The sequence below is a fragment of the Phragmites australis genome, chromosome 2, assembly GCF_958298935.1.
Source record: "Phragmites australis chromosome 2, lpPhrAust1.1, whole genome shotgun sequence".
Lineage (NCBI taxonomy): Eukaryota > Viridiplantae > Streptophyta > Magnoliopsida > Poales > Poaceae > Phragmites > Phragmites australis.
Genome location: NC_084922.1, coordinates 30304733 through 30314993, shown reverse-complemented (window position 1 = coordinate 30314993; position 10261 = coordinate 30304733). Strand labels below are relative to the sequence as shown.

Genomic DNA, 10261 nt, shown 5'->3' with positions numbered 1-10261 from the left:
GCCACGGTACGGTCGTGCGCCGCCTTCCTCATGCGCTCTTCTTCCTCCCGCTTGAGGCGAAGTTCCTCTTGCTGTTGCTCGTACTCCCGACGTGCGTACGCTTCCCTTCTCCACCTCATATTCATGTCGACCCACAGCTTCTGTGAGTCATTTTGCTCATTGTCGAGCCACTGAATAAAATCACAGAGTGGTGGAGGGGACTGAACAAATGGAACAAGATGAGCGGTTAGTAAAAGAGGGTGCGTAATCGGAAGACATGAGACGGATATCTGTTACCGTACCAGTCGATAACCAGTTGTTGCATGGCGATTGGCGAGGCTTGTCATACTCGTAGTTAGCACACATGAAGAAGCGCAGCCCATAGGTGTATGAGATGTCCTGCGACTCGCGGAGCTTACAAAGGTCACCACAGAAGCACATTGGTGGTTCAAGATCTTCAGGTATGGTAGTCCCCCAATGTTTCTTTGGTGGGCTGGATGGAGCTGAGGAAGACATTGCACCTGAGAGATATGAGAAATGAGCGATGCTTCACCGTAAGGAGGTTCGGCTATTAATAGTTGGGGGAGGCAGGAGCATTGGATTTGCTCTGGAAGAAAGGAGTGAGGGCATGGGCGTAGCTAGTGGGAGGGGCATCGGATTCCATCTTGAAGAATGGGAAAGTTCTGTCATTGCCCATGGTCAGAGATTCCACGTTTATTGGTACCCGTGTTGTCATTTACTGATTGGAAAAAGCTGGGTAGTGTTGTCACATCTTGTTTAAAGCCTGCGGCAGGAGGCATGTGTTGTCAAGTCATGGTTAAAGTTTAGTGTTGAGGTCACTTCTTCATTTAACGTGTCTGAATATGAAATACATTTACGAAATACTCTTTTTCTGCTGTACTCCACATCAGTAGAGGGGTAATGCTTGATATTATAGTAGCTGCCTGGATTTCTTGCACAAATTGTGGCTAATTGACGAGGTAGATTGTGATACGAATCTTCATATGTACCGAACATCATCTCAATAGCCTTTTGTTTCGCCCTCCATGCCTTCGCATAGTTTATTGTGTACTGGAATCTTTACTCAATAGCATGGATTATTGATCGTGGCTCATACCTTAGGTTATCCACAATCTCTCCGTACATAACATTTGCAATGAAAGCAGAAGACAGGTTCCGGTGGGCGAACTCTATTTCCTCAATGTGACAATTATGTTCCTTAACTATTGAGCATTACCAGTAGTCTTCCCATTTCCCTCTGAATGCGTGCACCCACCAAGGGCACTGAGGCACCAAGCACTTCACATCATACTCTCTTTTACTTGATTTAACAACCTTGAATTGCCTACGAAGAGACAACGACCAGAATTTCACTGCATCAATAACTGCCTCTTTTGTAGGGTACATAGCACCCTGTGACACCTCATTCTCATGGTACTGCCACGGTGTCTGGTCAGCCTCGCTAACCACCAACTTCGAAAATTCTTGATCCCGCCACTCTGCAGGAACTGGAGCATTACCCTCCTCATCAGAAGAATCCCCATCGGCAAGGCCTTCCTCCAACTCTTCATCCTCCAAATCCATATCTTCAATGATGCTAGGGATGTGCTCCCCTTCATCAGCTACACCCATCGGCTGCAGCTCTGGAACATCATCAACCTCCTCCCTGGACCCTACATTAGCCGCCTCTGACTCATCTTCCACTGCCTCACTTGGTCCTGCTACTGCTTCTGCAGAGTTCACCTCATTTTGATCTTTCAGGTACGCCTCAGCTAACAAAACAAGCGGCAGGCCACGTTCACAGCATATATCTACATACTTCCTCCAAGTTGATGTGGCTTCGATGGGAACAAGCTCACCAAAGTATCCATGACTAGCACGGCTCAGGACAGCTTTCAACTTCAGCTCATATTGCTGCGGATCCAGTTGGAAAAACCGCATGAGCTATTTGCACACACCCACAATAGTCCTCTCATTAGCTTTACTAAGCCCCTTCATGACATGACGAAATCCAGACAGATCTACATCGTTGGGACTGTACCTAATTTCACCCTCACCATAATATATCTGAAAAATTAATTTATCTATCATCCCTGGAAACACCCGCAAACATAACCCATGTTAAGACAACAAACTATATTTCTAATTATCGGATAAAATAATTTTTAAATGCTACCCTAGATTCGCAAATTATCATCTACTGTTGCCTCCTACGTCCGCAGGTACAAATAATATACTAAAAATAATATACTACAGATAACATATTGAAAATAATATACTAAAAATAATATTCTATATTGAACTGCTATCGTACCATTTTCTAAATAAATTTGACAATTTTCTAAACCCTAGGTCATAAATGTCTAAAACCTATGTCATATACTACTACTGCACTAATTAACAACAATAAAAAGGAAAAAAAGGTTTACCCAAAAAGTTTCTTCAAATCCGCGGCCCAAATGCAGCAGGGCTTCGCCGACCTCTCTTCCTCCCCTCTCCTCTCCTCTCTTCTCCTCTCTCTTCTCAACTTTTCCTTTTTTCCGATTTTTATGGTTTTTTTTGCCATTTTTTGGCCTTTTTATAGCAGCAGGGCACGGGCGGGCGGTGCGGCGCGGCGGGTGGGGAGGAGCCCTGAGGGGGCGGTAAGGAGCTCTACCCGCCCCCTCAGGGGACGGTAAGCCTCTGGGCCGGGCGGGAAGGCCCCACCCGCCCTCTGAGGGGACGGTTAGGCCTACCGCCCTCTCAGGAGGCTGTTAGGACCCGTAACCGCCCTCTCAGAGGGCTGTAGCCCTTGAGAGGGCTGCAGATGTCTAGTTTTACAAATATCTTCATTGAGAATCTATTTATTTAAATTTTAACTAAAAAAATATAAAAACTCTGGATCCGCTACATGTTGGATTGCCCAGTGTCGTTCTATAATCCCCATCGATCCGCTGAAAATTTGGCCCACGGGCTATCCTCACTGTGATGGAAAGCCGACGGCGTGGCCTAGGCTGGCGGCTGCAAGAACTGCCGACCCGGGGCTGCGGGTGGAAAGACTGGAGCGGAAGGCGCGCCGGAGGGGGAAGACGGCGGCTTACAGGTTCATCTCCTGTCCTCTCCTCCCGGGTAGCACGGCTAGTCGGCGACGGCGACGCATCCCTCCGCGACGACAGCTTTGTATGCATATAATTGAACGGCACACTGAAACTTTTGAAGTTGTTCATGTAGCGTAAATTTCCTCTGGGTTGATAAATTTGTAGTTGGTAAGCTATTAAGTTTACCGTTTTATTATATTCATAGGGAGATCCTTTGCTCTGGAAACCCTTCTGAAAAATTCTTTGATAAAATCTAGCACACCTGACTCAACCTGCCATACAATTGTTATCCCCATTTTAGTTATCTTTGGGCATACCTCCATTTTTGTTCTGCATAAGCACATAAACGTTTTCTTTTTTGAAACTTAGATACATAACTCTGTGCCTGTATTTTTTATCCACTCAAAGAAAATTGGAGTAATCATCTTTGGATTGAGAACATGTTTGGATTGAGAACGTTGATATTGTTGATGCTTAATCCACTTTGTTATTTATGTTCAAGAGGTCAATCAAAGATCATACCAAGTCCAAATTGAAATCATTCGATCAAATAAGAATATATTTTTCAGCTCCTCATTAGCCCAACGGGAAATTTCAATGATAAGCAGTTGAAATGATTACCACAATAGAAGATGGTATAAATCTTAGTTAAATGTCATGCATGGTTGCATATAATTTATGCTTCTCCATCAAAGGAAAATTATGCTAAGAATAATCTCCTCTGATATACTTCTTTAATTGTTTCACTTCTTGGTTCTGCTGGTCCACGATTACTCTAACAACATCACCGATGGAAACCATACCAACTACCTTCTCGTCAAAAACCGGAACATGTCGAATATGATTGTCTGTTATTGTAAAAAATACGAAATTAGCTCTCAGGTTTTTCCTGTATTTTTAGTTATCAAGAACTGCAATGAAATATTTTACGAAATGAATCATCCATTACCTGTCATTAGCTCCATTGCACGTAGAATACTGGTACTGCTGGACACTGTAATTAGCTTGTCCTGCAGCTTAGTAAAAAAAAAAACATGAGGACTATGAAAAACATTATGATTTTATCTATTAAAGTCATTTTCACTTTCAAGTCCGTTCATCTCTTCGGTCATGATATCTTCAACTCTTGTTGCAATAGGATCTTCCTGGCAAAATCTGTATAAGAAAAGTTATTGGTTTTCTTTGCTCTTCTATGGTTCCTGACTCATGTTACAGTTTTTGGGTGTACGTGTACATCTTTTCTATATGGAGAGCTATGAAAATAATATTGTTTTCTATCAGATCAAAGCACCTAGCCTTAAACAATCTGTTTCAGTTACATCAACTTATTATGGCCGTAAATCTTTTCTTTGTCTTGATACCTTATTTCTGTGACTTTTTTTACTTTTAGGAATATGGGAGGAACAGCTTGATTTTCAACTCTTATTAAAAGGAAAATATGGAAGTAATCATCGTACGAATATGTTTATACCATCAAATATTCATTTCAATTTCGTAAGCTATATTACTTTGATACCAATTGGCCAACTCTCACAGCTGATTTAAGCTTACCTCTCTCGGTTACAATTCCCGCAGGCTGTTTCACATCCCCTGACTTGAGCACCACTAGAGCTCCAACATTATGGACTGTCATCTGCAGATTCAAGCATCGTGGTTAGGCACCTAGATATTTGTTTTTCTAATAAAGAGGCCATCGCCCTTTGTTCTACTTTAAAACATAAACTCTTACATGCTTGACGGCTTCCCGTACCAAATGACTGGTGCTGCACCAGTAGACTGCTCCGGCTTCGGCGTCCCCTTTTGCCTTAAGTATTTCACTGACTGTAATGTTCTCTAGCCCCATGTGAGGTATAATTACAGTTGGAGATTCACTTTGTATGCGCGAAATCAGGTTGGCCCATCAGAAGATTCCCTTGTTCATGTGTTGTAAAACTGTGTACCGTAGTTGGTTTCCATGGAAGCGTAGCGCCTTTGTGATGCCTTGCATATTTTATCTCCTGGAATGACATAATGGGTGATTATCAGCATTTTTTGGGGTCTTTCAGAAAGATTATCAGCATTTTTCATTTATAGACCTGACATCTAGAGCCGCACGCTTCAAGTCATGTACGACATATGTTATTTTGTTGAGGTTATCATTTCTGGAAAAAATAAGTTGGACATGCTTTGTTTGTTGGAGCAAGTAGATATTATCTTGAGCCATGTCGCCCTAACTTGGTTTCTTTCCTTTCGTAAACATAATGCTGTTACTTGAGCATTTTTGTAACCAGGTGTGAGCTTTCTCTAAGTACATTGTCAAGAACAAATGGGTCGAGATATTACCGTACCTTAGTTGCCGGAGCAAATGCTGCAGTCCTGCTCCTGTGCTTCTGTCAATCCGTAGCTCGATTGCGTCGGTGAAGATGATGAGTTCTGCAGTGGGGTTTTAAGATGTGTGCAGGGCTGCGTTGCCCCTTTATGATGCACATGTATCCCCTAGCCGGCACACAAGAATTGGTGCCTGCCTTTGTCATTTTGAACAAAGCAAGGAATCTCAGCTGATACAAGTTCAGGTCTATCGAATGTTGTTTCTTCCTCTTCAGGGGGCAACCCAAACTTTGCCCCAAGAGGTAGGATGAAGGTCTCCTTATATCCATTTCGTCAGCGTTATTGGCTTACTGCACTGTTTCTCGCCCATTTCATGTTTCTCGGCTGCTTGCTGGTTCTCTCTTGAATGGGGATTCTGTTTGCGGAAATGTTATCGGCCGCACGCGCAGGGGATGGGGGGCGGGGGGGGGGTGGCCGCCGCCGTCTTTGAAATAGCAGATTAATAGAACTTGGGTCTTGTTGGAGATTTGTATTTTGGATGGAGTCGGTTTGAACCCAATAGAGATAGAATCGGTTTAACCGAGTTATAATCTGTTAAGAGTTGTTTGTTCAAACCAACTTCAGATAGATTGTAAGCCACGGCTGAGACTGTTTCAGCCTATATATCAACACGTAACTGCGGCCCGAGAGGGTATGACGCTTCTCCGAGCTTTTGACGTTCTCATCGGCATGTTCCTGCACAGCTCTCGTCTGTTGCGAACAGGGCCTTCAACTGCTACTGCAGCGCTAGTCTTGGCGTGTGCAGAAGTAAAAACTTGCAGTACGGGCTCACACAAAAAGGCAAAGAGAGAATAAATCAGTCGCAAACGATCTACTTGTCAGCAATGAAAAATGACCACCGTAGGAGGAGAAAAACACGGGATTTTGAAATAGGACTTCAATCTTAAATGAAGTTTTGCAGCGGATTCTTATGAGGTATGTAAGGATACGTTTGGTTTGGCTTCAGCTAACTTCTACTAGTCAAAAGCAAAAAACTTTTTAGAAATAACTTCTGAACAGTAAAAGTTGTCATTATTATTTATTATTTAGAAGCTAGAAGTTGATCCGGAGAGACAGCTTCTGAAAAATGATGTTCTGAAGGATATTATATATTTCATCAACATCAAAAACTAATTTAAAAACAACTTTTCCATAAGCAATTTTTCAACGGTAATTTTTAAAAGTAACTTTTGAAAAAGTCTCAGAACCTAATAAAATAAGCTCTTAGTAAAAAGCTAAGGCCTGAACAAGAATTCAGGCCTAGACAAACCGGGTTTTTTCCCCAGCCCGGCCCGATAAACGCTCATGCCGATCAATGCAGATAACACACCCCATTGTAGTTGAATCAAACTATCGTCGTCATGCAGCAAGACAAAGCACCACACCGTGACGCTACGCATTTTCCAACAATATATGCTTCGACTCTAAAACTACTAAAGCTGCATTTACTTGGGATATCTTGTAGCAGAAACTAAGCAACACATTGACCAACGCAAACATTTCGTGAGAGTCGTCGCGGGAAAAGGAAAAATTCCAGCAGAGACGATGAAACGTGCGCTGCTAATTCCAGGAGAAACAATGTATATACGAAGCTTTCTACATGTGCACTAGCCCGAGGCCACAAGCCAAGTTCTTTTATAAATGAGTAAAATCTTTGTTCCAAAATTACAGCAACACTTTCGAGTATCATCACGGGACGTGAGTTTAGATCGTTTACACTGGACGGGACGTGAGTTGCACAGTTGCTACGCATGCAGTGAGCACGTAGGTAGGCGTTCCAACGTACGTAGAGCTAGCAATTAGTCACCAGTTTCAGCAATCACCAGGGGCGCCAACGTCAGGAACACACATATACGAGCGTATCTAGTCAGGCACCAACTCGCGTAACGGATCACGCACGCGCATGCATGAGATGATGAGTTCGTTCGCACGTATATGCAGCGTTTGACCTGGCTTAATTTGCATATAAAAACGGGCCTTGCGCATGCACCGATTGGCGCGAAAGCGAGCTCCATGTCTTCAGCTAGAATCATGGGGGGATATGATATGATGTTGTTAAATCGCGTCAACTCGCCGGCCAGGGCCGCGGCAGCGGCAGCATTGCTGGCTCTCTGCCTCTGCTTTGCCTCCGTCCCATGTTTCTCCTCTGAGTCCGACGACGGTGCTGCCGGGATGCCAGCCTCGCGGCAACTCGTCATCACGGTTGACCAGTCCGGCAAAGGTGACCACCGGACGATCCAGGACGCGATCGATGCCGCCCCGGCGAACGACTCCGCCGGCAGCGTCGTCATCCGGATCAAACCCGGGGTTTACAGGCAAGTAAACAGTGATCACTCAAGTCTGCATACATTTTAACTTCCGGTTCCACATGTTCAATTATAGTTTCCTGCTAGAATGTTTCATAAGATAAGTGTCAATCGTGTCCATAGAAAGCATATTGCCTTTTGTTAATGGAGTTGCAGACATATACGACATGTGTTTGCAGAGAGAAGGTTGTAGTGAACAAGCCCGGCATAACTCTGACTGGCACCAGCGCCACCTCGACCGTCATCTCCTGGAACGAGTCCTGGGTCTCCGCCGACAGCCCGACCGTGTCCGTGCTGGCCCCCGACTTCATCGCGAAACGCTTAACGTTTCAGGTGTGCATGCGTCGTCGGTGTTCTCGTCCTTAACTTGCATACGAGTCGAGTCGATTGGATCGACGTGAGTCGACACATTAGCACGGCGTGCGTCTTGATGATTTTCTTGTCCTCGTGACCGCGCAGAACACGTTTGGGGCCAGCGCGCCGGCGGTCGCGGTGAGGGTCGCCGGGGACCGGGCGACGTTCTACGGGTGCAGGTTTGTGTCGTTCCAGGACACGCTCCTGGACGAGACGGGTCGCCATTACTACCGGGGCTGCTACGTCGAAGGGGGCACCGACTTCATCTTCGGCAACGGCCAGGCCCTCTTTGACGTACGTTGCAGTACATAACACGTAGCACAAATCTCTTTGCGTAAAGTGGCTGACAGGTGGATGCCCCGCCCCGCCCATGTGCCATTTGACCACATGCAGAAGTGCCACCTGCACTCCACCTCGTCCGTCGGCGGCGCGTTCACGGCGCACAAGCGGTCGTCGGAGTCGGAGAACACAGGGTACAGCTTCGTCGGGTGCAAGCTGACGGGCCTCGGGGCCGGCACCTCCATCCTGGGACGACCGTGGGGCCCCTACTCCCGCGTCGTGTTCGCGCTCAGCTACATGTCCAGCACGGTGAGGCCCCAGGGCTGGGACGACTGGGGCGACCCCATGAAACAGAGGTACAATGACACTACTGACATGAACCTAGCTGAGAAACTCAGTGGGTGCACTTCCACTGCTGAATAGAATTTTTTTTCATGAAAAATACAAAAACTGAAGCAAGATTTTAAAAATAAGTGGGGCATATGCCCCCACTACCTATATCATAGGTCCGCACATGCTTCATATTGCGTCCATTCGGAATCATGCGTTATTCAATATTGACATGTTCTGATTTGGCTGTGAAGGACGGCGTTTTATGGGCAGTACCAATGCTACGGCGAAGGGTCAAAAACTGACGGCAGAGTTTCGTGGTCGCACAACCTCTCGCAGACTGAAGCTGCACCGTTCATCACCAAGGTTTGGGTTGACGGACAAGAGTGGCTTCGGTAGAAAACAATTGACTGCTACATAATTGTACTGATGTCATTAGATTATAGCTTTATGCATGCTGTGTGGGTGATTAACTATGATTCAGCTTGTAGGCCTATACATTTTGAATTACTGCATCAATTTACACTTTGCAGACAAGTTGTATGCGAATGTTGGTTTGCAGTTCACTAGCACATCAACTCGTGTGCATGTACAATTTCATTTCAATGTAAACGTTGGTGGTTTTTATATATTTGTAGTTTTGTAAGTTACTTTACTCGTATGCTTTTATTCTAACGATAGAATAGTACATTAAAACCCGTTTAAAAAACATGCATATCCTTAAAAGTGATGTGAATAGAATGGAATGCAATTCTTTCAATAATATATAATCATCATTTTATTACTAAGAACTTTTATTATTTGTAATATTTAACAACAAAAGCTAAATGTATAAGAAATGCCTTTGGAAGTACTTAACTATATAGAAGTAGAAATATCCAATGATATGTTAGGATTAGATGCTTATTTCTTGTTCCAAACAGGTAAACAACAACCAAAATATTTTATGAGAGAATTCCTCAAGTGCCACTGAAAGTTCACTCAATCTCTTATATGCCACTAAATGTGTCAATGACATATGAGTCTAGGCCCATATGTCATTGACATATAAGGAATTGGGTGAATTTTCAGTGGCACATGATGAATTTATTCATAGTTTATAGGTATTGGAATACACCTGCTATGATCCTGCCAACTTTCTATATGTCTAAGCCCTAATATATAGCCAGACTGAAAGAAGAATGTTAGAAGCTTCTTACTAGAGTACTTGGAAAAACTTATGTTTCTATATATATATATGTATATATATATGTATATATGTATACGTATATATGTATACGTATATATGTATACGTATATATGTATACGTATATATGTATACATGTATACGTATATATGTATATATGTATATATGTATACGTATATATGTATATATGTATACGTATATATGTATATGTATATGTATGTACATGTATATGTATATGTATGTACATGTATATGTGTATATATATATATATATATATATATATATATATATATATATGTATATATATATATATGTATAGAGAGAGAATAAGGGAAAACCCTCCAGTTTTATCAAAAAGAAAACACTTGTGTTGTGGACATGTGGGAGTGCTTGCTGAATTGGCA

At 43.5% G+C, this 10261-nt stretch overlaps 2 protein-coding genes across 3 annotated transcripts; one reads left to right on the top strand and one right to left on the bottom strand.

The window, feature by feature from the left end:
* Nucleotides 1–3649: 3649 nt before the first annotated feature.
* LOC133909995 (CBS domain-containing protein CBSX3, mitochondrial-like) lies at nucleotides 3650–5472 on the bottom strand. 2 transcript variants are annotated; one of them, XM_062352518.1, is made up of 5 exons: nucleotides 5379–5472; nucleotides 4786–5053; nucleotides 4608–4689; nucleotides 4006–4066; nucleotides 3650–3904 (listed from the first exon to the last, which is right to left on the bottom strand). In XM_062352518.1, the coding sequence occupies exons 2-5, from the start codon at nucleotides 4897–4899 to the stop codon at nucleotides 3874–3876; spliced, it is 288 nt and encodes a 95-aa protein (XP_062208502.1). In that variant the 5' UTR covers nucleotides 4900–5053; nucleotides 5379–5472; the 3' UTR covers nucleotides 3650–3873. The 2 variants fall into 2 exon arrangements, with proteins under 2 accessions (XP_062208502.1, XP_062208501.1); XM_062352517.1 differs by having other exon boundaries at nucleotides 5384–5472.
* A 1959-nt stretch (nucleotides 5473–7431) lies between these two features.
* On the top strand, nucleotides 7432–9094 carry LOC133909994 (putative pectinesterase 11). Its single transcript, XM_062352516.1, has 5 exons — nucleotides 7432–7721; nucleotides 7892–8041; nucleotides 8168–8356; nucleotides 8456–8697; nucleotides 8926–9094. The coding sequence occupies exons 1-5, from the start codon at nucleotides 7434–7436 to the stop codon at nucleotides 9068–9070; spliced, it is 1014 nt and encodes a 337-aa protein (XP_062208500.1). The 5' UTR covers nucleotides 7432–7433; the 3' UTR covers nucleotides 9071–9094.
* Nucleotides 9095–10261: the final 1167 nt, after the last annotated feature.